The sequence below is a fragment of the Acaromyces ingoldii genome (genome assembly GCF_003144295.1).
Source record: "Acaromyces ingoldii strain MCA 4198 unplaced genomic scaffold FA10scaffold_4, whole genome shotgun sequence".
NCBI classification, from domain to species: Eukaryota; Fungi; Basidiomycota; class Exobasidiomycetes; order Exobasidiales; family Cryptobasidiaceae; genus Acaromyces; species Acaromyces ingoldii.
The window spans coordinates 13,824-39,032 of NW_020290250.1; the positions used below are offsets into that span (position 1 = coordinate 13,824).

At 61.1% G+C, this 25,209-nt stretch overlaps 14 protein-coding genes across 14 annotated transcripts; 7 read left to right on the top strand and 7 right to left on the bottom strand.

Annotated features, from left to right (window-relative positions):
- Positions 1-11: 11 nt before the first annotated feature.
- FA10DRAFT_286737 (Glyoxalase/Bleomycin resistance protein/Dihydroxybiphenyl dioxygenase) lies at positions 12-831 on the top strand (the record flags this gene model as incomplete). The annotated part of the gene is made up of 5 exons (XM_025524092.1): positions 12-61; positions 126-257; positions 311-490; positions 547-757; positions 823-831. The coding sequence occupies 5 exons, from the start codon at positions 12-14 to the stop codon at positions 829-831; spliced, it is 582 nt and encodes a 193-aa protein (XP_025376030.1).
- Positions 832-949: 118 nt separating this feature from the next.
- On the top strand, positions 950-3,258 carry FA10DRAFT_252807 (MFS general substrate transporter). The gene is made up of 8 exons (XM_025519666.1): positions 950-1,300; positions 1,360-1,371; positions 1,430-1,543; positions 1,605-1,809; positions 1,869-1,960; positions 2,024-2,106; positions 2,166-2,213; positions 2,271-3,258. The coding sequence occupies exons 1-8, from the start codon at positions 1,083-1,085 to the stop codon at positions 3,146-3,148; spliced, it is 1,650 nt and encodes a 549-aa protein (XP_025376031.1). The 5' UTR covers positions 950-1,082; the 3' UTR covers positions 3,149-3,258.
- Positions 3,259-3,649: 391 nt separating this feature from the next.
- Positions 3,650-5,261, top strand: FA10DRAFT_267481 (FAD-binding domain-containing protein). The gene is made up of 4 exons (XM_025521926.1): positions 3,650-3,780; positions 3,837-3,904; positions 3,963-4,133; positions 4,188-5,261. Exons 1-4 carry the CDS (start codon positions 3,654-3,656, stop codon positions 5,229-5,231), a joined length of 1,410 nt encoding a protein of 469 aa, XP_025376032.1. The 5' UTR covers positions 3,650-3,653; the 3' UTR covers positions 5,232-5,261.
- A 2,333-nt stretch (positions 5,262-7,594) lies between these two features.
- On the bottom strand, positions 7,595-7,924 carry FA10DRAFT_223089 (hypothetical protein; the record flags this gene model as incomplete). The annotated part of the gene is made up of 1 exon (XM_025518570.1): positions 7,595-7,924. A coding segment is annotated over one exon (330 nt), but the record flags the coding sequence as incomplete, so codon positions are not given.
- Positions 7,925-8,110: 186 nt separating this feature from the next.
- On the bottom strand, positions 8,111-9,795 carry FA10DRAFT_280035 (FAD/NAD(P)-binding domain-containing protein; the record flags this gene model as incomplete). The annotated part of the gene is made up of 6 exons (XM_025523588.1): positions 9,630-9,795; positions 9,531-9,577; positions 9,402-9,474; positions 9,260-9,346; positions 9,091-9,198; positions 8,111-9,025 (listed from the first exon to the last, which is right to left on the bottom strand). Exons 1-6 carry the CDS (start codon positions 9,711-9,713, stop codon positions 8,111-8,113), a joined length of 1,314 nt encoding a protein of 437 aa, XP_025376034.1. The 5' UTR covers positions 9,714-9,795.
- Positions 9,796-9,909: 114 nt separating this feature from the next.
- On the top strand, positions 9,910-11,134 carry FA10DRAFT_286742 (LigB subunit of an aromatic-ring-opening dioxygenase LigAB; the record flags this gene model as incomplete). Its single annotated transcript, XM_025524093.1, has 6 exons — positions 9,910-10,068; positions 10,125-10,201; positions 10,265-10,407; positions 10,468-10,811; positions 10,868-10,968; positions 11,023-11,134. The coding sequence occupies 6 exons, from the start codon at positions 9,910-9,912 to the stop codon at positions 11,132-11,134; spliced, it is 936 nt and encodes a 311-aa protein (XP_025376035.1).
- Positions 11,135-11,204: 70 nt separating this feature from the next.
- Positions 11,205-12,201, bottom strand: FA10DRAFT_267483 (hypothetical protein). Its single transcript, XM_025521927.1, has one exon. It carries the CDS (start codon positions 12,162-12,164, stop codon positions 11,244-11,246), a length of 921 nt encoding a protein of 306 aa, XP_025376036.1. The 5' UTR covers positions 12,165-12,201; the 3' UTR covers positions 11,205-11,243.
- Positions 12,202-12,328: 127 nt separating this feature from the next.
- FA10DRAFT_242129 (cupin domain protein) lies at positions 12,329-12,919 on the bottom strand. The gene is made up of 2 exons (XM_025519272.1): positions 12,745-12,919; positions 12,329-12,689 (listed from the first exon to the last, which is right to left on the bottom strand). Exons 1-2 carry the CDS (start codon positions 12,871-12,873, stop codon positions 12,357-12,359), a joined length of 462 nt encoding a protein of 153 aa, XP_025376037.1. The 5' UTR covers positions 12,874-12,919; the 3' UTR covers positions 12,329-12,356.
- A 120-nt stretch (positions 12,920-13,039) lies between these two features.
- FA10DRAFT_302251 (hypothetical protein) lies at positions 13,040-13,643 on the top strand (the record flags this gene model as incomplete). The annotated part of the gene is made up of 3 exons (XM_025525085.1): positions 13,040-13,382; positions 13,439-13,502; positions 13,563-13,643. The coding sequence occupies exons 1-3, from the start codon at positions 13,081-13,083 to the stop codon at positions 13,641-13,643; spliced, it is 447 nt and encodes a 148-aa protein (XP_025376038.1). The 5' UTR covers positions 13,040-13,080.
- FA10DRAFT_267485 (NAD(P)-binding protein) lies at positions 13,632-14,810 on the bottom strand. The gene is made up of 5 exons (XM_025521928.1): positions 14,648-14,810; positions 14,310-14,595; positions 14,206-14,256; positions 13,941-14,150; positions 13,632-13,884 (listed from the first exon to the last, which is right to left on the bottom strand). Exons 1-5 carry the CDS (start codon positions 14,747-14,749, stop codon positions 13,694-13,696), a joined length of 840 nt encoding a protein of 279 aa, XP_025376039.1. The 5' UTR covers positions 14,750-14,810; the 3' UTR covers positions 13,632-13,693.
- A 136-nt stretch (positions 14,811-14,946) lies between these two features.
- FA10DRAFT_231535 (putative hydrolase, CocE/NonD family) lies at positions 14,947-16,752 on the bottom strand (the record flags this gene model as incomplete). Its single annotated transcript, XM_025518859.1, has 2 exons — positions 14,947-16,399; positions 16,460-16,752. 2 exons carry the CDS (start codon positions 16,750-16,752, stop codon positions 14,947-14,949), a joined length of 1,746 nt encoding a protein of 581 aa, XP_025376040.1.
- On the top strand, positions 16,733-18,647 carry FA10DRAFT_131120 (hypothetical protein). The gene is made up of 3 exons (XM_025517982.1): positions 16,733-16,855; positions 16,927-17,899; positions 17,981-18,647. The coding sequence occupies exons 2-3, from the start codon at positions 17,040-17,042 to the stop codon at positions 18,405-18,407; spliced, it is 1,287 nt and encodes a 428-aa protein (XP_025376041.1). The 5' UTR covers positions 16,733-16,855; positions 16,927-17,039; the 3' UTR covers positions 18,408-18,647.
- FA10DRAFT_302255 (histidinol dehydrogenase) lies at positions 18,454-20,226 on the top strand. The gene has a single exon (XM_025525086.1). The coding sequence runs from the start codon at positions 18,872-18,874 to the stop codon at positions 20,183-20,185; it is 1,314 nt and encodes a 437-aa protein (XP_025376042.1). The 5' UTR covers positions 18,454-18,871; the 3' UTR covers positions 20,186-20,226.
- FA10DRAFT_267487 (hypothetical protein) lies at positions 20,199-25,197 on the bottom strand. The gene is made up of 4 exons (XM_025521929.1): positions 24,699-25,197; positions 22,785-24,635; positions 20,828-22,713; positions 20,199-20,765 (listed from the first exon to the last, which is right to left on the bottom strand). The coding sequence occupies exons 1-4, from the start codon at positions 24,902-24,904 to the stop codon at positions 20,344-20,346; spliced, it is 4,365 nt and encodes a 1,454-aa protein (XP_025376043.1). The 5' UTR covers positions 24,905-25,197; the 3' UTR covers positions 20,199-20,343.
- Positions 25,198-25,209: the final 12 nt, after the last annotated feature.

Below are 25,209 nucleotides of genomic sequence, written 5' to 3' on the forward strand. Positions count from 1 at the left end.
CGTGAGCAACGATGAGCATGAGCTACGAGACCTTGAAGCCGGGCGAGAGGTATGCGTCGGGGTAGGTCTGTGAGCGCGATCGTCACTGGAGACACAGACTGACTCTGACTCTGAACCGCGGCCAGGGACGGCCCCGTCGAAGATGAGAACCTGCAGTCGGCACTGCTGAACCACGTCTGCCTCAACATCAGCGAGCCCAAGCGCTCGCTCGACTTCTACAAGAGTGTTCTTGGCTTCTCGAGTCTCTTTTCGTGGAAGTGAGTTGCATACGTGGCTGGCTCGACGGTGCCGCTGAAAACTCCCCACCCAGCATCGGCCCACAGACTGTCTTTTTTCTGGGCCACCGAAAAGCAGCCACGAGCCAGGAGGACTTTCTCAAGGGCATGCAGGGCTCTGCTGGCCTGCTGGAGCTCCTGTGGATGCACGATGCCCAGCCAGACGCGGGAGCGGTGACGCCACCCCCCAGGGTCGGCTTCTTCCACATTGGCATGTGCGTATCTCCAGGCGGCCCTGTGTCGCCAATCTGCTTACAAGCCAGGCCCACAGCACTGTCGACTCGGTCAGTGACATTGCTCGCAAGGCCAGGGAGTTTGGCTCTACAATCATCAAGGAACCGGGCCCGGTGCAGGACGAGACCAAGCTGGGCCTTCCTGCAGGCACACCTAGTGTGGATGCCAGCTGTCACAAGATTCTCTCCAAAGTGGCTTACATCGCAGACCCGGACGGCAACTGGATCGAGCTCGTTCCCCGCAACATTGTGAGTGCCGAGTGTGTGCCTGGGAAGCGTCGCGCAGCTGTTCACGCCGTGTACTACTTGATTAGCATGCTTGAGGAAATTTATTTAAACTGCATCGGGTCAGTGTGTGTGTGTGTGTCTCCCGCCCCCACCACCCGACCCCCTCACAATTGAGTTTCCCCACAATTGAGCATGAGCGGCTGCGGACTTTTTTCTCCCCTTGTCATCTCCCACCACACCGAGATCCGGGGCTCCGCAATGGGCGTCGAAAAGACATAAAGGTACCCCGCAAGGCACCCCAGCGCCCTTTCCCCCTCCTCATCCCCATCCGACGCAAAGCATAAACATGACGTCAACACTGGCCTACAAGAGCGACACGGACGTGGAAAAGTCGGTCACGCATGCACACCAGACGCCGCGCTACCTTCGCGACACCGATGTGTCCAAGGACGGTCTGAGCGTCACGCTGACGCGCATCACCAACCTCGGCTCCCGCGCGGGCACAGTGCAGAACTACGCCGATAACGGAAACACGATCCTGCTCCCCACCCCGACCGATGACCCGTGAGTGGGCGCCGTGGCGATGCATCTATAGTCAGCGCTGACATTGTTTATTCGTGCAGAAATGACCCACTGTGTGTAATGCCTTCTCTTGTATGCCAGATCGGCTAGACTGACTGACTGTTCCCACAGCAACTGGTCGCGGTCGTTCAAGTGGTTCCTGACGTGCATCGTCTGCGCCGCCGCCTTTATGAGCAACCTGACCGCCGCCGGGCCGAGTATCGCCATTCTCGAGACGTCCAAGGAGTGCGTTGTCCTCCTTTGCGGTGTGTTCGTGCTCCTGGGCTGACCTGCTTGTCTTTGACAGCTTCGGTACCGCCCCGCCAAAGACGGCCTACCTCTACTCGTGCGCAGCCCTGCTCCAGGGCCTCTCGATGTTCCTGTGGTCGCCACTCGTGACAAAGTACGGCAAGCGTCCCGTCTACGTGCTCTCGTACGTCATCTACCTCGCTGTTGCGCTGGGATCGGGCGCATGCAAGACCTGGAGCTCTCAGCTTGTGCTGCGGTGCATTGTGAGTCGGCTTCAGCCAGCCCTGTAGGGAGAAGGAAATGCCGCTGACAAGTCCCAAAGCTCGGTGCCGCGTCGGGAGCCGGTGAGATGCTGGGCCCCCTCACCATCGGCGACATCTGGTTCGTCCACGAGCGGAGCACACCCATGGCTGCGTGAGTCTCGGCGGCAGGTCTGCGCCACGCTGTTCTCGAGACTGACACAATCTCACACGCCAGCTACAACGCCTTCCTGTCCGTCGGCGTGGCATTCGGCATGATCATCGACGGCTTCATCACCCGTGATCTGACGTGGCGCTACAGTGGGTCTCTCCATGGTCAAGGTGTAGATGATCGTCATACTGATCCTTCGTTCGTCCAGTCTACTGGGTCTCGAGTGCACTCATTGGAGCTCTCACCATTCTTGTCGGTGAGTCTTACTCCACCCCATCTGACGCTCAGACCAGACACTTAACTCTCTCAACAGTCTTCTGCTGCCCCGAGACATCCTACCGCCGCCCCCCGCTCGCACCCGTCCACCTGGAGGACCGCCCCGAGGTGGACCAGAGCCGTAAGAAGAGCTACTGGAAGACACTGGCGCTGTTCAGCGGTCAGACGTACACCGAGGAGAGCTTCGTCAAGCTCCTCATCCGTCCCTTCCTCGTCATTGCCTACCCAGCTGTTCTCTGGGCTGCCTTCTGCTTCGCCGGCACCATCGGCTTCCTGGTGGCTGTCACGACCAACGTCGCCATCGCCTACAACGCTGGCTACGGCTTCGGCCCCGCCAACGTCGGCCTCTGCTTCGTCGCGGGCCTCATTGGCAGCGTCGTGGGCATCGCATTCGGCGGCCAGCTGTCCGACTGGATCAGCAAGCGGTCGACCAAGAAGAACAAGGGCCTTCGCGAGCCCGAGATGCGTCTCCCTGCCCTTTCGCAGGCCATCATCACCAGCCCGCTGGCGCTGGCGCTGTTTGGCGCGGGCATTCAGAACCACTGGCACTGGATCGTGCCCACGATCGGACTCGGCCTGCTCAACTTCTCCATCGTCAGCGGAACCAACGTCGCCCTCGTCTACGCCATCGACTGCTACAAGCCCATCTCGAGCGAGGTGGTCACGGCCATCCTGGGCTACAAGGCCGCCATCGGTTTCCTGCTTTCCTTCTACACGAACCCCTGGGTCGCCAGCCAGGGCTACCAGAACGCCTACGGCGAGATGGCCGCCATTGCCTCGATCATCTGGCTCTTCGTCTTTGTCTTTTACTTCTTTGGCAAGCGCATCCGTCTGGCGTCGCTCGAATGGCGGGCACTCAAGTACCTCGCCTGGCACGAGGACAGGGACGATGCTGTCCTTGTCGAGGAGGACTAGTTATGCTTGCTGTATAGTTTTCGTACTGTTCGAGGGGATTGTCTTTGTCGCTATTGCTGTCAGGGGAAAATTGGAAACGCTTGCAATGTCATTTGGTCACTCGTCTTCACACAGTCAACGTGTAATGCTCTGATTGCTACCGAGAGAGAGTGCTTCAATCAGTGTGCATGACTCTGATTGCTACCGAGAGAGAGAGCTTCAATCATTGTGTACGACTCTGACTGCTACCGAGAGAGGCAATGTTTGCAAAGTGCACGACGCCCTTGCCCCGGCCAGATTGGCGTGACTCGCAAGTCAGCCTCTGCAAAGAAAGGGGGCCAGGGAAGGGCAGCACTGCCCCACCGCAGATCTGAGACCTCGGCAGCAGGCCGGGGCTAGACTTTCTATCGGCAAGCCACGTTCTCTCAAATATATTGCGGGGCCGATGTGGGGTAGGTAGCCCGAGTGAGGGGGGGCGTATATCTAGATGAAGACGTGTCGACGAAGAATGGCAAACGACAACGACATGATTGGGACGCAGTACAGTCGATCGCACAAGGGGTACGAGGGAGCGCGCCTGGACCGCATCTTCAACCGACGCAGGCCGGAAAAGTACCCCAGCGACATCATCTTTGCCGCCTCGCCCGACGATGGTGAGTGGAGAGAAAAGAAGCAATTCGAGGATCCACACTTACCCCGGAAGCGTCAGTCGTGAGCGCGGTGCTGTACGCCAAGGGCAAGGGCGCACAGGTCACCATCAGATCGGGCGGGCACAGTGTAGGTAGAGCAGATGCAGAGTCGCTCATTCTTGCGCGCTGACTTGAACTCTGCGCAGTGGGCGGCCTGGTCGCTCCGGCAGGACAGCATCCTGATCGACCTGTCGGAACTGAAGAGGCTGGAGATCGACGCCGAGAACATGACAGCGACAGTGAGCCCGTCGACCACGGGCAAGATGCTCAACGAGGCGCTCGGCCCGCTCGGGCTCATGTTCAATGGCGGACACTGTGTGAGTTTATTCATGAATGCACGCGCACAGCCATTCACTGACGCCATAGAGCAGCCTGATGTCGGCGTCGGCGGCTTTCTTCTGCAGGGCGGCCAGGGATGGTGTGCGCGGACCTGGGGCTGGTCTGCGGAGCAGATTGAGTCGATGGAGGTGGTGACTGCTGCTGGCGAGCTGGTGACGGCATCCAGGCGCGAGAATGCAGACCTGTTATGGGCAGCAAGAGGCTCGGGGCCCGGCTTCTTTGGCGTCGTCGTCAGCTTCACGCTCAAGCTGAAGAAAGTCGTCGGCATGTACGGCTCAACGTACATCTACGACACAGTGGCGCACTACGACGAGGTGGCCAAGTGGTACCTGGAGACGTGCCCGGGCGTGCCCTCGGACTGCGAGCTCGTCATGCTGGGCTTTCGCAGCGAGCGTGTCATGCCCCATCTCAACCCGCCCCGGCCGGTGCTGGTGGTCCGGGCGCTGTGCTTCACCGAGGACGAGGCCGAGGCAAAGGAGGCGCTGACCATCTTCGCCAAGGGTGTGCCCAGCCTCGACAAGGCGCACGTCGCCGCCTTCTGCCAGCCGTCTACGTTTACCGAGGAGTACCAGCGGCAGGCTGACGACAATCCCATCGGCCGCTACTTTGTCCAGAACGCGTGGCTCGACGGGCCGCTGGACAAGGTGGCCCAGTCCATGAAGGCTGCGTTTGTCGACCTGGCCACGCCGCAGTCGTTTGCGCTGCACTTTAGCATGGCGCCCCTGCGCGCGCTGCCCGACGACATGTGCTTCTCGATCCAGACCCCACACACCCTCTCCCTCTACACCATCGCACCGCCTGACACAGACGCCTTTGATGCCGTTTGCCAGGCATACCAGGACAAGGTGTGGACGCACATTGACGCCCTGCGGCCCGAGCAAGGCGGCTCTGCAGGCATCTATCTCGGCGACTCGGACCTGGTCAAGCGGCCGGTGCGGTTCATGTCGGAGCAGAACTGGGCGCGATTCTGCGAGCTGCGCACGCAGTGGGACCCCAAACGGACATTTGCCGGGTACGACGGCGAGGCGTTGCATGGCTCCCGCTGGAATCGCAATCCCTGGGAGCTTGTTGATTAGATCCTTTGCAATTCAATGTGCTTTCATCAGACGGATTAGAAGAGCGGTCACACTACACTGGAGAAGAGATATATGATACAAGACTACGCCGAAATGCCACTGAGAACAGAGCCCAGGGTCTGGGCGGCGTGGTGGGACGGCGCGTTGGATGGGACGCTGAAGAGAAAGCGGGCGGCTGATTGCACAATCTTGGTGGGCGCCGCCGGTTCGTGGAGCTCGCCTACGCCAGCGAGGACCAGCCGGGCGCTTGGCCCCGGTTTCACCAGCTCCCGGCCGTCGAGTCGCACGATGCGCGGCTCGCGCGACGAGGGCGGCGGTGCGATCCTGCGCCAGTGCGTGGAAAAGGCCAGCAGGCTCACAGCGGCGTAGTAAAAGGCATTGACGTCGCACGTGGCAACAATGGCCCCGCTCTTGAATAGGTAGAGGATCCTGCCGGCGTCGGCAGCCAGCTCGAGGGCGGCCTGCGGGTCGTTGTCAAAGCCCGAGTGGACCCTGTCCATGGCTCGCTTGGCCTCGGCCCGGCCCTTGCGGGAACCCATGGCCTGAAGGTCGTGGAAACTGACGGCCATGCGGAGGAGCGTGAAGCGGGTGATGAACTCAAAGGTGGGCGACGTCGGAGCCGGGGTGCCGTCGACTGCTTCGCGGAGCCGCGCGCGAAAGTGTGCACAGAGCGGCATGGCCTGCGCCGAGAGGCAGCTCTCCTGCATGGCTGTCAGGGACATGGACATGAGCGAGAGCGAGTAGGCGACGACGCTGGACTGAAACACGTTGGCCTCTTCTCGGATCCGCTGTCCGATGATCGACTGCTGCAGTGCCTCGTGGTAGCGCGAGAGCAGGGGTGCCTCGCACGCCTGACGGTAGCTCCTCGCCCAGGCCTCGCTGTCGGGTGCATCCCACGACGCCTCGTCGCCCGGCAGCTGTGCCTTGAGCTCATCAAGAGAAAAGCAGGGGGCCAGCTTCCAGCTGGTGCAGAGGGCCATGTCGGCCACAAAGACGGCCCAGCCGACGCGCCGGCCTGTCTCCCAGCTCAGCCAGTCGTGCCAGTGCGCCGGCTCGGCCGCTTCGGGCGCAACGGGGCTGGCGACGTCGTCGAGGAGGCGGCATCGCCGCACCATGGTGATAACAGCGCTGCGGCAGGCCTCGGCATGCTCGAGGTGCCGCCGATTGCTGGAGCGGGCCAGGTAGATGCAAACAAGAACAAGAGCCTGGATGCTGCTGAGCGAGCGCGCATGCAGGTTGTCTTTAGATGTCGTGGCCATGATGGCCCGGTGGACGAGGTCGACGAGGATGCTGCCGAGGATGTGGGCCTTGGGCAGCGAAGAGTACATGGTCCCGATGCTGCAGATGGCCCCCAGCAGCAGGACGTTGCACTGGCTTGCCTTGAAGGTGGCCCGGTGTACAAAGGCATTTTCAAACTTTTCGAAAAAGAGCTGGACCATGACGTTGAACGTCTCGTTGGTGACCGACGACAGTATCTTGTGGGCGCGGCGCATCTCCTGGCTGGACATGTCGGTCAGGTAGCACATCTGCAGCAGCCTGTTCCTCGCCTCGTCGTCAAAGCCATCGACCTGGTATGTGTTCTCGAGCAGATCCACCTCTTCGCCGACGTTTTCCACAACGCTCTGGGCTGGAAGGCCCATGTCGGCGGCCTCGGGGTGCCACGAGTTGGGCCATCGCTGCGACGACATGGAATTGCGCCGAGACGGCTGTCGCACGTCGACGGGCTCCATCGTCCTCGTCTCGATGCGGCCCTGCTCCTCCCGCAGCGCTGCCGAGCTGAGCACGTCGAGCGAGTTGCGGTGCTGCTCCGGTGCCACGTCTGCAAACGTCACCTTGGCGCCAGCGCCCGAAGGAGGGTATGGAGACGCGGCGACGGCGGCAGCATCGAGCCAGGCGCTCCAAGGAAGCGCATCGTACGGGCTCGAGCCCGAGCCGCCCGAGATCCAGTCAAAGACCGAACCGTACTCGGTGACGAGGTTGTCGGTGTTGCAGTCCGTCACGAGGGCCATCTGCTGCTGCTGTTGTCGCTGTTGTTGTTGTTGTTGTTGCTGCGGCTGCTGCTCGCTGCTTTCGTCAAAATAGGAGCTGCTGGTCGTCCCGGAAGGTGTCGCAAGCCCCATCAGCACCGGATCAATCGACATTTCGCCGTCGTCCCTGTCCGTCATCTCGGCAGGCCAGTCGAACGCATCGCTGGTTGGCTCAAGCAGCGAGCCATCCGCCCGGTGCTCTCCGACGTCGATGCTCTGCGACGGTGTGACATCTCCCCATGGATGATCGAGGCTGTCTGCGCTCTTGTGCTGACTCTCGTCGCCGGTCTCGACGTTGGGCTCGGATGAGTAGCGGCAGGCGACCGCCTCGCCGTCGCGCTCCCTGCACCGCGAGCATGGCTCGTTGCCATCGCACTTGAGCTTGGCCCTGGCACAGCGCAAGCACGCCCGCTTAGTCCGCGAGAGTGCTGCTCGCCGTCGGGCATCGGCGGCCACATCGTCGAGCTCGCGCGGGAGCGGTGCTCTGCGGGGCTGGTGGACCGACTGGTGCCGCTTCAGCGCGTCCCTCCGGCCAAAGGAGCGCGAGCACTTGGGGCAGACAAACGATGTCTCATTGCTGTGCGAGGCAAAGTGGCGGGCGACGTGCTCCTGCCTCGAAAAGAGCCGGCTGCACTTGGGACACGCAAACCGCTTCTTTGGCGTCTGCTCGGGCGGCTCCATGGCAACGACGGCCGTTGGTTCGGGTCGTTGAGGAGGGGTTCGGGTTGGAGTGGACCGGCAAAAAAAAGGGAAAATAAAATAAAAGAGCAAGAATTGATTGATGACTGAGGCTACCAGATCCGAGTTTGAGAAAAGAAAGAGTGGCTTGCGCCCATTACAAAACAGAGAAAATCAAAGAATAGTGGCAGTAGTAGCAGCGGATAGAGGGTGTGCATTCACGGCTCGGCCAAGAGCAGCAGGAGGCCCAGGCTCAGCCGCGTCCGCCTCGGCTGCCGCCTCACCCTCTACCTTTTTCGCCCACCAGGAGGCGCCCTGGTAGGTAAAGATGTACTGCGAGAATTGCATGGGATCGAGCACGGGCACCGAGACGCCGCCTTCCTGACGCTTGCCCAGCGCCTGCTCCCGGCTCTTTTCCTGGCACACGGTGGCGCGCTCGTACCGCAGCTTGAAGGTGCGTGCGAGTGCCGCCTCGATGTCGTCGCTGGGACCGTGCCCGTCAAAGCAGAAGCCAAGCGCGTCGGCATCCTCAATGGCTTGCGACCCGCCCTGGCCCAGGTGGGGCAGCATGGGGTGCGCGGCATCCCCAATGATAATCGCCTTGCCCTTGGTCCATGCTGGCAGCGGGTCCTGGTCCCGGAGCTGCCAGAGGCCGCACTCCTGCGTGTAGGAGAGCATGCGCTGCAGATGGGGTGCAAAGTTGGCATAGGCGGCCACGAGGTCCTCGACTTTCCCAGGCGCGTACCAGCTCTCCTGTGACTCCTCGCCCAGGTCTTTGTCAGGGATGGCAGCCACGACGTTGAGATAGCGCCTGCCCTCAAAAGTGCAAGTGTACACGACCAGCTTCCTGTCCTTGCCCAAGAAGATGGAAAGACCAGTGGGCGAGAGGAGATACGCGAGCTCGTCGTCGGCCGCAATCTTCTCTGCGGGAATGAGGCAGCGGTAGGCCGAGTGGCCGCTGGGCTTGGCAAGGAAGCAGTCGCCCACGATGGCCTTTCGCACCTCGGACTTGATGCCGTCGGCGCCAATGACTACGTCGGCATGCAGCACCTCGCCAGACTCGAGCTGTACGGTGGCCTTTTCGGTGTCCTGCATCATCGAGGCGGCCGTCAGTCGGTCTCTTCAGGCAGGTTTGGCAGGCACACTACACTTACCACCTGGGCCACGCGTGCGCCCGTCATGAGCTTGGCTGGCCGGCCTGGAAGGCCCTCGCATTCAGTCGTGGCTAGCCGGAGGAGTTCCTTGTGAAGCGTGACGCGGTGCTAAAACGGAGCCGTCAGCCGCTGACCTTTGCCTCTACGTCGCCCAGGCCCGTCCACTCACATTCAGGAGCCAGGGAGCGCCAAAGTCTGCCTGCGCGTCGATTGGCCGCTTGCTGTGGATCACGCCGAGATGATCGGCCTCTCGGAGCTGCGAGCGCCCGTCAGCTCCCACTCCTTTCTCGATTCTGCGGCTCCAAACTCACCATGTTCAAGTGCGGGCTCTCGTCGAGCTGGCATCCCCATCCCAAGACAAGACGAGCTGCATTGGGGCCCAGACTGCACAGAAGAAGTCAGTCGCAGTAGTTAACAATTGTCGGGCAGGCAAGACATACTGGATGGCCGCGCCCGTCTCTGACTTCATCCTCGTCTGCTCCAAGATCTGTGGAGTCGTTCAGCTTGATGCTCAAGAGCGGTCCACAAGCTCCACCCACCGTGACATTGTGCTGCTCCCTGAGCGCTCTGGCGGCGGCCAGTCCAGCAATGCCGGCGCCCACTACAATGATATCGAGCGTCATGTTGATGAGACGTGAAGTTGTACCGCAATGAAGGCTTCGACAGCGCCCAAATATATGCGAATTATTCGTGGATGGGGTAGCCGAGTGGTGGGGTTCGACGCGCTCGGGTGGTTGTGGCGGGTGGGCGAGGGCTGCCATGCATAATAAAGCACCGCGCCTGCTTTCCCTCCTCTACACACGACCGAAACAAGACACGATGCCTTCCTCTGATGCAGACGCTGCCGTCGAGTTCCCCGCCTTCTTCTTCTCCCATGGGAGCACCATGATGCTCGGAGAGCCATCGGCGCCAGCTGCGTACTGGGAGCAGGTGGGCCGCCTGGCCATCGAGCAGGGCGTCGAGAGGATCGTGATGATGGTATGTAGCTGCCATGTCAGGAAGCTCGACGAGTCGTTCGCTGACGCCTGCGGCAGGGTGCGCACTGGCACGTTGAGGGGGATCATTTCGAGGTCGCCACCAACCCAAAGCCGTCGAAACAGCCCGTTGCATGGTGAGCATCCCGCCTTGTGCCGTGCCCAATTTTCGAAAACTCACACGCGCTGTGACACAACAGGGTCGACCCGAAGAAATACATCAACTTCGACCCCAATTACGATGTTGACTTTGCACAGCACGTCTTGCGCGAGCTCGAGGACGCTGGCATCGATGCACGGCCCTGTCCCAAGTTTGAGATCATCCACGATACGTTTCTGATCCGTGAGCATCCTGCAGGCCTGCCTTGTGGTGGACCGTCGCATGCTAAACCCTCCCCCACAGTCAAGTGGATGTTCCCACGGGGAAAGAGCCTTCCACTCGTCATCATCAGCTCCAACGTGCACTTTGATCCGCACCAGCATCTGCAGATCGGCGTTGCCCTCCGCCATCTCCGCCGTCAGCGCTGCCTCCTCATCGGCTCGGGTGGTGCCGTGCACAATCTCTACCGCAACTCCTTTTCCCAGGCCGTCTTCCACCGCGACAACTTTGCCCAGGAGCGCCAGCCCGAGCAGTGGGCACTCGACTTTGGCCAGGCCTTTTCCGACGCCGTCCAGTACAACAGCGGCCCGGGCCTTCGCCGGGCCGTGACACGGCTGATGATGCACCCACAGTTCCGAGACGCACATGTTCGTTGATCTGCTTGACTTTGTCGATGTGATCATGGTACTGACCCACCAAACAGGCCACCGACGACCACTTCATGCCCGCCATCTTTGCTGCCGGTGCTGCTGGCGCGCCGGAGGACGAGGGCAAGCCCAACTTCCCCGGTGCAGAGTGCTGGGAGTGAGTCGCTGTCTCCTGCTTGCCGAGAAACACAGACTGACGCTGTCGGAACAGGCTACTCAACATGCGCAACACCCAGTATCAGCTCGGCTACTGGCCATATGAGCCCCGCGTCACCGAGGTGCCCGAGCACAAGAAGATCGGCATCGCGCCTCCTCCTGCCTGACCCTTCACTATCTGTAACTGTGACGACCTTCCGTTCTCAAATGTTTGAATGAATGAAGATGATTTCCATTCTGCTCCTTGGCTGGTCACATCAGAAGAAAAAGGTACTACTACTTTTCAATCCTGTGGTTACTCTTGAGATCGCTCGCGCCGTTGAATTTTTGCACGGCCACTTCGAGGACATTGCCCAGCTGCAGGGCTGCCAGGCCATCGACGACGTTGTGGAGCGTCGGGAGCTGCTCAAAGGTGCCCTTCTTGATCTCGAGCTTGGCGCCTTTTCCGTCGGCGAACGTCGTGGGCTCCTTCGGCTTGCATGGGTCTGGGGAAGCATAAGGGGCAGCATAGTAGCTGACGGGCGCTTCCCCAGGAGGTGGTGGGCAAAAGGTGGCATACGAAGCGTCGTGCTTGCCGGGCTCGCCAACGCTGGGCACGTAGCGGTGGTGCAGGATGCCATCCTTTGTGGGGTGCGTGAAGATGCGGCTTTCGGGCTTCCTGCCAGGCGCAGTGGCAGGGTCGTGCTCCTTGAGGCCGTCCAGCTCGAGCCTCAGGAACTCGAAGCCAAGCCAGGAGGCCGTGTGAGTCCGTCCCTTTTCTCGCACCTCTCCGTCGGGCAGCTCGGCCCAGAGCTTGCAGAAGCCCAGCTCCTCCCGGCCGGTGGTAATGGGATCGGTAAAGCTTTCGAAGAGCACGCTCATGTAGCTGGCCTTGACGGGCGGGCTGACGCGGTGGCAGACGACGTCATTCAGATAGATTCCCCAGGTGTTGTAGCCCCTACCGGCAAGCCAGGGCAGGTTGCGAAGCTCCATGACCTCGAAAAGGACAGTGCCCTTGCCATTGCTGGACGCAGTCGCCTCGTACCCCTCGGGTAGAAGGGCTTGGATCGAGGCCACGCTTGCCTCGACCACGACGCCCACGGTCGTCGTCTTGGCTTGCGACCAGTCGAACCTCTCTCCCTTTGGATCCTGGCGCGGCGAGGGCGCCGGTCCGAAGCCGACTGGCACACGGTGGTACTTTCCAGTCTTCTCAAACATGTCTTGTGAGCTTAGCTTAGCTTGTGTCGTTCGTTCGTCTCTCGTCTCTCGTCTACAAAGTCTCTCATCTCCATATATAATTCGAGCCCCACCCCCACGTTCGGCGAGAGACCCGATGATCACTTTAGCTTTGTAAGTATAGTTTAGAAAAAATATTCCATATTGGCCCAATTTATTCTACAGGAGAGACGGCTACTTGGCGCCCAGCAGGACAAAGGCAACCCGCGTCCACTTGTCAGTCGTGTTGGCCCACAGGTGGTTGGTGCCGCGCTGGACGATGACTTCGCTCTGCTTGAGCGTCCGCTTCTCGCCACCGTCGAGGTGCAATTCGATCTCGCCCCACATGACGATGCCGTAGTCGAGCGACTGGGTCTTGTGCATCGGCGACTTGCAGTGCGGGGGAAAGTCGACGAAGCGCAGGACCGAGCCCTCAGGGTTGTGCAGCTGACCAGACCAGACGGGCTGCTTTGCGCCGTCACGGGGGTCTGCGTTGTCTGCTGGCGACTTGTCCGAGCTCCAGACGACCTGAGAAGAATCATTGTGAGCAAGCTGACCGACCGCTGTCAGTGCCGTCACTCACAGCGAATGTGGCGTGCTCGGGCGTGACGTCGAGCAGCTCGCACTCGTCGTCGTGCTCGACAATAGCGAGCCCCGCCTTGTCTTGGGTGGTTGTCACCCTTCGGATGCCTCCTTGTGGTTGCTTTTCCATTCTTTGCTGCGATGTAGGTGTGTGGTTGGTCTGAGAGAGAATGGCGGTCGCGCCTGCTTTTAGCTGGAGAGGCTTGTCCGCGTGTAATATTTTTTTCGGCACACTGTGGGGGCGGGGACAGCGATATTATTAACGCAAGAGCGACAGCAAGGCCATGCAAGCAATAACGACCACCCCTTCTCCTCCCAACGAGCAGACACGAAAGCCATGTCCGCCACTGTTGTGCAGCTGCATCCTCCTAGCACCACTGCTGCGACTCAGGAGCCGTTTCAGACGCAGGGACGCACGCTTGCCTCGCCCGCCGTGACGACCGCCTCAGACGTGCACTGCACCTCGTGCCCGCCGGCTTCAAGGCCAAACAGAGACATCGAGAGCGTGTCCGTAGAAGAGTCTGTAGCGTTTCCCGAGGTGCAAAACGACGCGCAGCCCGACTCCTGGAACCAGGTGCTTCGTGGCAACCCGCCTTTCCGCCCTCTGAACCGCAACGTCGACTTCAGTATCCGGCCCTTGTGAGTGCGCACGAGGTAGCCTAGTGATGGACGACTGCTGACTCAGCCTGCTGTAGGGGAGCCAATGGAGTCGAGCGGACCTTTCTCATCTTTATGTTGTCAGGTGTGATGATCCAGAATGTGAGGCACGATCGTTTTAGAAAACTTCAAGCAAGCCCCAGCTGACACAACAGACTACAGTGGGCAAACGTCGCTTGGCGCTCCACCATCGGAAGGTTCACCGACCGCGCGTTCCTGTTCAAGCTTGGAGGGACGTGGTAAATCATTGTCATATCCTGTCCATTGTTCACAACGTGACTACATCTTCATTCTCATGGCTTGCCAACCTGCTCGATGCCAAACTGCCTGCCCCAGAAGTAGTCTTTGGCCCAGTGTGGGAGATAGTAGCTCAGCCAAGCCCGGGTGGAACGGTAGCCAGCGGTAAGGTAGCCCGTCGAGGGCGTCTGAAGTGCCGCCTGAACGATCTGCTGAGCCAGATCAGAGGCCGGCGTCGATCGTGGATCTGAATGAGACCGTCAGCTTCTTTTGTCACACTGGAGACGCTTGTCACAGACTCACGTTGCGACCAGCTGCCGCGCGCTGCAATCTTGTCGGCCAGGGGCGAGTACGCCGACGCAGGGTCCAGACGGAAGCTGGACGCGTTGGCAAGGCCGATGCTACTCTGGATCGCGCCAGGAAAGACGCAGACGACGTCGATCCCAAAGCCCCGCAGCTCCATTCTCAGCACGTCGCTCAGGCTGGTGACGGCTGCCTTGGTCGCACAATAGACTGTAAAGCCGGATCAGAGCACGGTACAGAGCGTAGAGGCACGTGTGCGACTCACTGCCGGCCCAAGGCGTGGGCACGAAGCTGACGATGGAGCTGATGTTGATGACTGGACGCGCAGTGTCAGCTACCGCACCGAGCAAGCAGATGCACTACACCTACTCTTGCCCTTGCGACGCGCAATCATGCCCTTGGATACGGCCTGGGTGACGTTGAGCAGCCCAAAGACATTTGTGTCGAATGTCTGCTTCGCCCGGCTCATCTCCACCTCGGCCAGCGGTCCGACGCAGCCCTGACCGGCATTGTTGACCAAGATGTCAATGTGCCCGGCCTCCTCCTCGACCTGCGCGACGGCACTCTGTACAGAGGCCGAGTCGACGACGTCCAGCTTCACGAGTCTCACGCCCGATGGGAAGCCGCTCTTTTCAAGCTTGTCCATGTTGCGAGCCTGTGCGCACTCGTCAGGTTCTTCCCTGCCGTCGCTCACTCGCGCCACTCACCGACACAAAGACGCGGCAGCCCGCCCTTTGGAAGGCCAGTCCCAGGTGATAGCCGATGCCATTGCCGCTGCAGCCAGTGATGAGGACGACGGGCGCGGACATTGTTGCGTTGCGATGTGGTGTCAGTGTCTGTGTACACAAGAAAAGTGTATTTAGCTTCGGGTCTAGAGGTGAGGAGAACTTGCGGGGCCGAACGTGTGGTTCAAAGCGCGCATCCAAACTCGAGTCACACCCGAACTGCCCCTTGTGGGGAGGAAAAACACACTGACGGACTCGATTGGCAGGGCAGAAGAAGCACACTAATTGACAAAGGGGAGCACAAGGTCGCTGAGACCGGGGCCAGTATGGAGAACATTGACGCCTGCAAACACGTCCTTGGGCCGATCCTCGGGGTGGTTGTGAACAAAGATGCCGCAGCCCTGCTGGTCCTTTGGCCCCACCTCGAGCACCAGCTTGCCGCCCTTTTCCACCGTCACATTCGTCGGCCACAGCTCGACGGTGGCCGTGTACCGCTCTCCCGCCTTGACCGGCTGCACCTCGGACGAGAGATAGTTGCGCTTGGGCAAGTACGGGAGGCTGTCGTCGGCGAGCTTGCGCATGGACAGGCGCAGCCATCCCTTGGTGAGGGGGACGGGATCGCCTGCGGTGCCCGTGTACATGACCTCCTGGCCTTGCGGGTCGATGTGGCGGAGCGTGACAAAGAGGTCCAGGTCGTTGGGGATGTTTGCCTCCTGGTCGCCTGCGACAGACAGCGTCACGTGGAGCACCGGGTGTCCTGTCACCTCCCTCTCTTCCGCAAAGGGCTGGGTGGCGAAGCGGACCGACTCGCCCGTGAGGCCAGACCATCGGACCTGCCCTTCGACGGTCTGGTCCTGCGCCTCCAAAAGGCCCTTAGGCGACAGATGCAGCGTCTCGTACGACGTGTTGGGCAGCGGCCACACGCTGGCCTGCTTGAAGCCGTAGGTGCGCTCGGCCGACGTCTTGTTGAAGCCCGGATTGCCCTTGCGGTTGCAGTAGGTGATCGCGGGGACGCCGTTGGCGGCGTTTGGCCCACCCTTCCAGTTGCGGTCGTCCTCGTCCTTGAGAAAGGCGTCGAAAAAGGACTTTTGGAGCGCTGTCCACTCGGGCAGGTAGAAGGGCAGATCGTGGCGGCCGGTGATAAAGTAGAGCCACTTGAGCGGCGAGGCGGCGCCAAGGTAGCCGAGGACGTTGCCTCGCAGGTGGAGGCAGATGCCGCCCCAGTTGGCCACGCTCAGCATCGGCACCTCAATGTCTGACAGGCGGTACTCGCGTGACGCAAAGTAAGGATCGTCCATGAACTTGTTGCGGAGCGTGTCAACGGTCTGGTCGGTCCTGTTCTCGCGCAGCTGCTCCTCGCTCAGCGTGCCCTCCTCGTTGGCCGGCCTGGGCGACATTCCTGGAAGGTTGGCGTCGCGCTTGTCGCCCGACCGCTCGGGCACGCCAAACTGGTTCGTGTTGATCTGCCGGTTCTGCCAGAAGTTGATAAAGCCGTTGGAAAGGATGCCGCCGGGGCGGACGCGGTCGCGGTAGTAGTCGTGCATGCCCTCCCAGGGAATAACGCAGGCAAGGCCCTTGGGCCGCCGCGCAGCTACTCTCCATTGCGAGCCGGCATAGTAGGAGATGCCGAGCAGCCCCACGCGGCCGCTGCACCACGGCTGCTCCGACACCCATTCAATCGCCTCGGCAAAGTTGGACGACGTCTGGTCCGACATCGTGTCCATGAATCCGGGCCTGTGGTGGCCACGCATTGTGAGCGCCTGTCTCTCGCCAAGATAAGAAAGCGGAACTCACGATTGGCCACTGCCCTGCTCGTCGACTCTGACAACAGCATAGCCCAGCTTCGTCCAGAACGTCGGCTCGGGAACCTCCCAGGCGCTCCACTTGCTCTTTTGCTCCTCGGGCAGCTCTGCATACGAGTTTGCATGGAAGACGGAGTAGGGAATGTCCTTGCCATAGGGGCCAGCGGTCATGATGGCAGGCAGCTTGGCATCTCCACTGGCTTCGGGCAGCGGTCGGTAGACGTTACAGCGCAAGACATCAACGCCATTCTTGAGTGGGATGTCGCAGTTGATCTCGATGAGCATGTCGCCATCGCGCTGCACCTTGCGAATTGCATTGCCACCCGGCACGATCTTGCATGGCAGGTGCGCCCTTCTCACAGCCTCGATGGCCATCTCTGCTGCGTTTGTGAGTTGTGAGAACTGGAGAAAAAGAAAAGTGCTGGTAAGGGCACGGAACTAATAAGGGCAAGAAACGAGGTGGGAACGCGGCCCCACGCGGCTCCACACGCGGGGAAGCCCCCCGTCCCGCGCCACAGGATATATAGGGCAACGGTGTGTGCCGGTTGACCCTCACCCCCAAAGCAACAGCCATGACCAAAGCCCAGATCCTCAACGCAAAGAGCGTGGCCGTCGATGGCCGTCTCGAGAATGTGCGCACGAGGCACGTCCAGCTCAAGGCGCTCCACGACGCGGTGCAGACACGCAGCGAGGAAATCCTGGCCGCCGTCGCGCGCCAATCTCCCAAGCTGGGCGATGCCACCGACGTGCTGCGGGTCTCGATGGCTGCTACGCTCCGGTCCATGCGGATCCTTGCAAGCAGGCTCGATCAGAAAGAGAGCCTCAAACATCAGCGGACGCTGCAAAAGAACCGAAAGAATGCGCTCACCCACACGCTTCAGGTCCCCAAGGGCCTGGTGGGCATCGTGGCGCTGGACGTGGCATCCAAGCCCGTCGATGCTCTCTTCGGCCCCCTGGCTGGGGCCATCGCAGCAGGCTGCCCCGCTGTGCTCTTTCTCCAGCGGGGCCCGCTTGCCGCGCTCCTCAAGGACATCTTCAAAACGGCGCTGGATCGCGATGCGTACGTGGTGCAGGAGGTCGAATCGCCGGGCGAAGCTGCCGAGTTGTCGAACAGCTGCGACGAAGTGATCGATCTCCGGCCCAAGGAGTCGTCCGAGGATGTCGTCGTGGTAGACAAGACCTTGGTCGACGAGCGCCTCTACCGGAACGTGTCCTACCGACAAGATTCTCCCACGCGCTTACTAGAGAATCTGAAAAAGGCGGCCCAAGCCATCGAGGAGGCACACGGCATGTCTACCCGAGCGTCGCCTTCCGTGCATCGCGTCCTCGTATCAGAGGAGATCTCAGCAGTCTTTCAGGGCCTCTTGTCGTCCCCCCTGACCGTGTCGCCATACACAAGCACAGAGCACCTGATGCGGGAGCTCGAACGTCGGTGAGTCCAGAGCTTCTCGTGGCTGTGGCGCGACATTGACTCGATGGACCAGACCGACGGGCAAAGCCTACGTATTTGCAGACGAGGCACACGGCGCCTACCTTGCCACGTATGCTCCTTGTCAGCTCCTGACGATCAACTGCATCCCTCTGGACCTCCTTGTGACCAACTTGCCCGCTCAAGCTGGTGTCAGCTTCAGCGAGGCAGCGGCAAAGGGCCGAGACGACGGCGGATTCGTACTGGACCCCATCTGGTCGCCCAGCCTCTTCAGCAGACCCAGGTCCGTTGTCGCCCGACCAGTGCGGTCTCTCAGGGCTATCAAGAGATCACAGGGCAGCGCTGCGATAGCGGCCGCGCTGGTGCCAATGAAGAGAGGAAAGGCCGACCACATGGAGTTCTTCCCAACCGGATTCAAGATCACCGCCTTCCCGACCGCGCTGCTGCTCGTGAGCGGCGTGGGCTACGTGGGGTTCCAAAGCCTCAAGCATCTCTATCTATTTGGCCGTAGCGTACTGCAGACCTGAGCAAGCCCTGTAGCCAGTTTTACTTGTCATGATCGATTGTCCATTCTACAAGAGCGTAATTTATCCATTCTCTGAACGCGATTTGCAGCCCCTCTTGACGTCGTGGCGTGACTCCACTCCCTGTCCCCTATGCTCGATCAAATCCAAGCGTCGTCGAGGCTCTACTTTTCGTCGCGTGGTCAGGGGGCCATCTGTCAGACGTGCGCAAGACGGCGCGGCAGGGCCTGGGCTCGCCTCGTCGCACACGGTAAAACAAGCGCGCAGAGCGCGGACATTGGGCGCGGGCCACTGTGGGGGGATAGGTTCCGGCTCCACACCCACTCTCGAAGCTCTCCCCACACCTTTGTGCCTCTCCGCCATCCTCATAAAACGGGCCTTGTTGAGGCCGTCGTCAGTCCCCATCCAAGACGAGCCAGACGAGCAGAAAAAAACAAGAAAAAAGCCCAAGATGGTGAAGAGGTATCTCAAGAAGCAAATCGACGTCGATGCCGGCCTAGAGGTGGGCTCCTCCTCGCCGCAGGTCGTCGCCGTCGTCAGCAGCGTGATCCAAGACATTCGCACCAACCAGGACGCGGCGGTGCGCAAGTACTCGGAAAAGTTTGACAAATGGTCGCCGGCGTCGTTCAAGCTGTCCGAGGCCGAGATCAACGCTGCGATCGCGGCGTGTCCAGCACAGACGATCCGCGACATTGAGCAGGTGCAGCGCAACGTGGCCAAGTTTGCCAAGTGCCAGCGCGCGTCCCTGACAGACTTTGAGATCGAGACGGAGCCCGGGGTGCTGCTGGGGCAAAAGAACGTGCCGATCAACTCCGTCGGCTGCTACATCCCCGGTGGCCGCTACCCGCTGCTGGCGTCGGCGCACATGACCATCCTCACGGCCAAGATTGCCGGTGTGCCCAACGTCATTGGCTGCACGCCGCCCATCGAGGGCAAGATTCCCAACGCCACCGTCGCAGCGATGCACATGGCAGGCGCCGACCAGATCTTTGTGCTGGGCGGCGTGCAGGCCGTCGCGGCCATGGCCGTGGGCACCGAGACAATCGACAAGGTCGACTTCCTCGCAGGACCCGGCAACGCCTTTGTGGCCGAGGCCAAGCGGCAGCTCTACGGCCAGGTGGGCATCGACCTGTTTGCCGGCCCCACCGAGGTGCTCATCGTGGCCGACGACAGCGCGCGGCCGCTGACGGTCGCCACCGACCTCATCTCGCAGGCCGAGCACGGGCCCGACACGCCTGCCGTTCTCATCACGACTTCCGAACGCGTCGCCAAGGAGTCGATGGCCAAGGTCGAGGAGCTCCTCGCCGGCGGCCTGTCGACGGCTGCCGTCGCCAGCGTCGCGTGGAGGGACTGGGGCACCGTCGTTGTCGTCGATGACCTCGACGAGGCCTACACCCTGGCCGACGAGTATGCGTCCGAGCACGTGCAGATCCTCACCAAGCGGCCGCGCGAGGCGCTGGACAAGATGCGCAACTACGGCGCCCTCTTCCTCGGCGAGCGCACCTGCGTGTCGTACGGCGACAAGGTGATTGGCACCAACCACGTGCTGCCGACGCGCAAGGCGTCGCGCTACACGGGCGGCCTCTGGGTCGGCAAGTACCTCCGGACCGTCACGTACCAGGAGGTGGTGCGGGACGAGGCCAGCGGCCAGCTGGGCAGGCTGTGTGGCCGGGCAGCACGCGCCGAGAACTTCGAGGGCCACGCCAGATCGGGTGACCTGCGCGCCAACCTCTTCCTCAAGGACTCATTTGACTGGATCAAGTAATAGAGACGCAGCTGTTTTGACTAATGTTTCATCTATTGTGGTTATTGGTTGACATTTACAATTGAGTTCAGAGTACGGGACTGTGTCAAGGCGCGAGAACAGGGTCTGAGAAACTCTAAAGGCACGAAAGGGGGACATCAGCGGTTGGCAAGGGTTCATCAGCGGTTGGCAAACTTCATGAAGCGGGCCGCAGCGAGCGTTGCGACGACGTTGAAGGCACAAAAGGCAATCAGGACACCAATGTCCCTGCCGCGCGTGCTGAAGCTGAGGTCCAGGCTGGCGTAGAAGTCATCGCCGACGCTGTACTGGCAGTAGCCGCACTCGCTGCCGTTGACACTGGTGTCGAGATAGCCGCCGCTGTCACTGAGGAACGAGGCTGCGTACTGCGCACAGCTCTGCCCCTCGGGAGGTGTGAAGCGAGCCAGCTCCGAGGGATCGCAGCGGACTTCGAGGCCGTGGAGCTCGTTGGTAATGAGGCCGCCGACAAGGTAGAAGAGCGGGTCGATCCAGGGAAGCCACTGGCGCCAAAAGTACGTCATGTTGGGCCGCGGGATGGTGACGCCGCAGAAGAGGGAAAAGACTGTGGCAGAGGAGTCAGCTTCTGAAGAAATTGGTGTTGCTAGTTTCACCGCCACCACTTACTCAGGATCAAGAAAGGATTCCACACCGAGGCCAGGTAAATGGACGGATTGAGGGCGGCAATGGCTTGTCCAAGCGAGATGGCAAAGATCTCGGTGACGAGGAACATGGCAAAGAAGTAGCCTGCGCGGTCCGAGGCATAGTTGAAGCCGATGGGGTAGTAGAAGAGGAGGAAGTAGGTGATGGCGCATACGACGGCGTACGGCAGCTCCGAGATGATCTGCGTCAGCGCAAACACCTCGGGCCGGTACATCTTGGACGTGTTCTCGCGGATAAAGGTGCCGCGTGCCATGATGTAGAACGGCTCGATCTGGGCGAGGATGATGGCGGGGATGACGGTGGCAATAAAGATGCCAAACACGCGGAACTGGAGCGTCGCCGCACTGTTGCCCAGCTGGAGGAACAAGAGACTGGTAAGGAGCGCGATGGCAGCATGCTGGAAGAGGCGTGTGAACTGGTAGTCGGGCTGGCGCCAGCTGCTGGTCAGCGTGCGCTTGAGGACCACCTTGAGCTGGTAGAGGAATGGTGTCGAGTACTCCTTGGCAGCGGGCCGGTCCGCATCGGAGCTTCCGGCCGCGTTGATGGCGTCGATCTCGGCCAGGTTCCTCTTGAAAAGGTCGCTGTCGAGGTAGATGTCCTTCCAGTCGCGCGGGCCGATCCTCTTTTGCGAGCCAGCACCCACCGCGTCGAGCATGAACTCGGCCGGGTTGACTGACTCTGGGCATGCCGCTCCGTTCTCGCGAAAGTACTCGACGAGATGGCAGCTGTCCTTTCCTACGGGCCCAAAGTACACCGTCTCGCCGCCACGCTCGAGCAGGAGAAGGCGGTCAAACTGCTCAAAGAGGAGCGAGTTGGGCTGGTGGATCGTGCACAGGATCGTCTGGCCGGCGGCGGCGAGCTTCTTGAGCAGACGGACGATGGTGTATGCGCCCTGGCCGTCGAGACCCGAAGTGGGCTCGTCGAGAAAGAGGAGCTGGTCTGGCTTGGCGGCGAGCTCGACGGCGATGGTCACCCGCTTGCGATCGGCGACACCAAGACCAAAGGTGGGGTGGCCGATCTGCGCGTTGGAAAGGTCTTGCATCTCGAGGAGCTCGATGATCTCCTCGACGTAGGCGTCCTTCTCCTCCTTGCTCACGTGGAACGGCTGGCGGAGGTAGGCACTGAAGCGAAGCGCCTCGCGGACCGTGGTCGTGTGCTCGTGGATGTCCTGCTGCTCCGCATAGCCACAGCCGCGCTGGAAGTCGATGCCCACGGGCTGTCCCTCGACGAGACGGTCGCCTTCGATCCTGCCCGTGCTCTTGCGGTCGGCCAAGACGTCCAGCAGCGTCGTCTTTCCTGCGCCCGAGGAGCCCATGAGCGCAGTGAGCTCGCCGGGCTTGACGTAGCCGTAGACGTCGTGCAGCAGTCGCCGCTCGCCGCCCTTGACCGGGACAGTGTAGTTGAGCTTGCTCCAGGTGAATGAGCGTCCATAGACCTCGAGTGCGCTCTCTGTCTTTTCAGTGGTGCCTTGCAGACGGTCCTGCAGCTTGCTGTCCAGCTCTGACTCTTCCTTGTTTGGCTTCTTCTTGATGATGAACGCCGACGAAAAGGCACCGAGCTGGAACGTCTCGATGGCGGCGCAGGTGACTGCGGTGAAACCGATGAGGAAGATGACCTGCACGCCAAAGTTGAGCCAGAGGTGCCACGACTGGAAGCCAAACGAGGCCTGGAGATAGGCGAGACCGTCGACGAACTGAGCGCCTGGCACGGCGCCCGCCAGTGTGCAGACCTGGTTGGGGCCAACGGAGTCGGGGTAGGTGGCCCCACGGGGTGTGATGTACGTGCCGACGCAGGCCAGCTCGAGGTGCTTGAACTCGTTGAGCATGAGCGCCTCGAAGCCGTAATAGACTCTGTGGCAGGGGAAGAAAGGGACACATCATCAGCGCAATTGCAGACCGCCAAGAAGATGTTTGCCACCTACGGGTTCATGTAGCTGATCCAGAACAGCCAACGAGGCATGGCGTCGCGAGGCATGACGTAGCCCGCAAAGAGGACGAGGGCCATGATGATGACGGCGCCCAGACGGGCAGCCACATCGTAGCTCCGGCACACGGTACCAAACAGCGCAAACAGCGCTCGGAACGCGTAGTAGCTCACGAGGATGTTGATAAAGGCGGTAAAGAAGGCACCGGCCGTGTACGTGAGTCCGGCCATGAAGTAGATGATGATGGTGAAGCAGAACAGACGGGGCACGCCGATGGGCAGATCAGCGAGCAGCTGGGCGAGGGTGAGCGCGCTGGGTCGGTAGAAGCAGAAGCCCTGCTGGCGGTGGAGGATGGGACGGCCGCCCATCTGGGTGGGCAGCTCGCTGAAGGCGGTGAGCGAGTTGAAGAGAAGGGCAATGAAGAGCACACCACCACGGGTAAAGGCGCCGTCGGCCGTGACGGGCAGCTGATAGAAGAGCGAGCCGACGATGAGGGCGATGGCAATGGCGGTAAAGTAGGACACGGCAATGTCGAGCTTGTCGCCGAGGAGCATCTGGATCTGGCGCAGCCAGAGGGCGTAGACCTGCTTGGGGAACGAGACGGTGTAGTTGGACTTTTTGCTGACGCCGCGGTGCTTGTCTTCGGCCACAGCTTCCCGGAACTCCTGTGCCCTGCTGTCCCTCTGCAGCTCCTGGACGTACTCGTCGCGCTTGCGAATCTCATTTTGCCCAATGTCGCTCTTGATGTACGCCTCTTCGAGCTGCTCGGGCGTCGAGGGGACGTTGGTCTCGTCACGGCCGTCCTGGAACCGGCGCTCGTACTGGTCGGTGCAGCCGGTGCAGTAGTCGGCCGATGTTTGGCGGGGCAAGTCAGCGAAGCCAAGCGAGATGAAGTGGGCTCTTGCCTGGTCGCGCGGGCCAAAGTAGACGCAGCGGCCGCTGTCAATGACGAGGACCTTGTCAAACTGCTCCCAGATGCCCTCGCCCGCCTGGTAGAGGGAGATGAAGGTGCTGAGACCCGAGATGTTGGTCAGGAGGCGCATGGCCTTTGCATAGTCGAGCGCCGTCGAGGCATCCAGACCGCGGGAGCTGTTGTCCCAGCTGAGCACGCACGCACGTGTCGTCATCGTCTCTGCAATGCTGACGCGCTTGCGCTCGCCGCCAGACACGCCGCGGACGAATGCGTTGCCCACGAGGGTGTTTCTGGTGTGCTCGATGTTGAGCATCTTGAGCATCATTGTCAGGACGCGCTCGCGGAAGCCCTCGTCGGTCTCGCCGGGCAGCTTCTTTCCTGGCGTCTTGAGTCGGAGCGCAGCCATGAGCGTCTGCTCGACCGTCAGCGTCGGATGGTGCATGTCGTCCTCCTCGCAGTAGGCAATCTCGCCACGGTAGCGCTTCTTGAAGAGAGAGGCCTCGAGGCCGCCGTACTTGACGTCGCCATTGACACCCATGAAGCCGCTGCGCTGGTTGGCAATCGTCTTGAGAAACGTCGAGCAGCCCGAGCCCGGACGGCCAATCACGAGGCACATTTCGCCTGGTCGGATGCTGCCATTGAAGCTTTGGAGCAGCTTTCGCTTGCCCGAGCTGAAGGCCTTGATGCCAACGAGGCGTGCGAGCACGCTGGGGGCCCAGATAAAGGTCTGGAGAAGCACGTCGGGGAACGTCCGGACGCCCAGCGACATCGAGGCCGCTCCCTCGACCTCGAGCTGGGTCCAGGTGACGCCGATGTTCTTGCGCTTGATGCCCGCCTTGCTTGCCTCGCTCTGCGTCGACGTGAGGTACTCCAGCAGGTCAAAGTCGTCATCGTCCTCGTCTGCTGCTTCCAGATCCTTTTCTCCCGCGCGGGCGCTGGAGGGGGCGCAACAACGTCAGTGGCAGGAAGCCTTCCTCGGTCTGCTCAGGGTCACTCACGCCTTTGACTCTTTGCTCAGCTGTCTGCGGAGATTGTTGAATTCGGCTTCGCCCGTGGCCACATCTACGCCGTTGTGTGCGGCTCCATTTGGCGAATCTGCCCCGGCGTCTTCTTCGGGGGAGCCGGGGTAGGACTCGACGGGCGTTTCTTCACCGCTTGCATGCGCAAAGGCATCTGCCAGAGGAGGGCTTTGCTCGGCGGTCATCTTGTGCAAGTCCAGCCGCCGCTATGTCCTGGGCTTAGATTTAGAGTACCAGGGAAGCAGACAGAAGGGCGGAGCCCTGTAGTCAAGGTTGGCTGAGGAAAGAGGCGGCTGCTACAGAAATGTGTGCGTCCAGCGAGGCAGCAGCCGGCGTTTTATGTGTGATTCCCCCTCTTTCTCATCTTCGGAGCATCTGGTCCGCCAGGTCTGCTCGCAGACAGAATTACTCATGGCCATGACACAAGACATCGTCGTTCCAGAGATGCATTCCTGCGGAGTTTCGATTGCGGTAATTTTGGTCCGGGTGG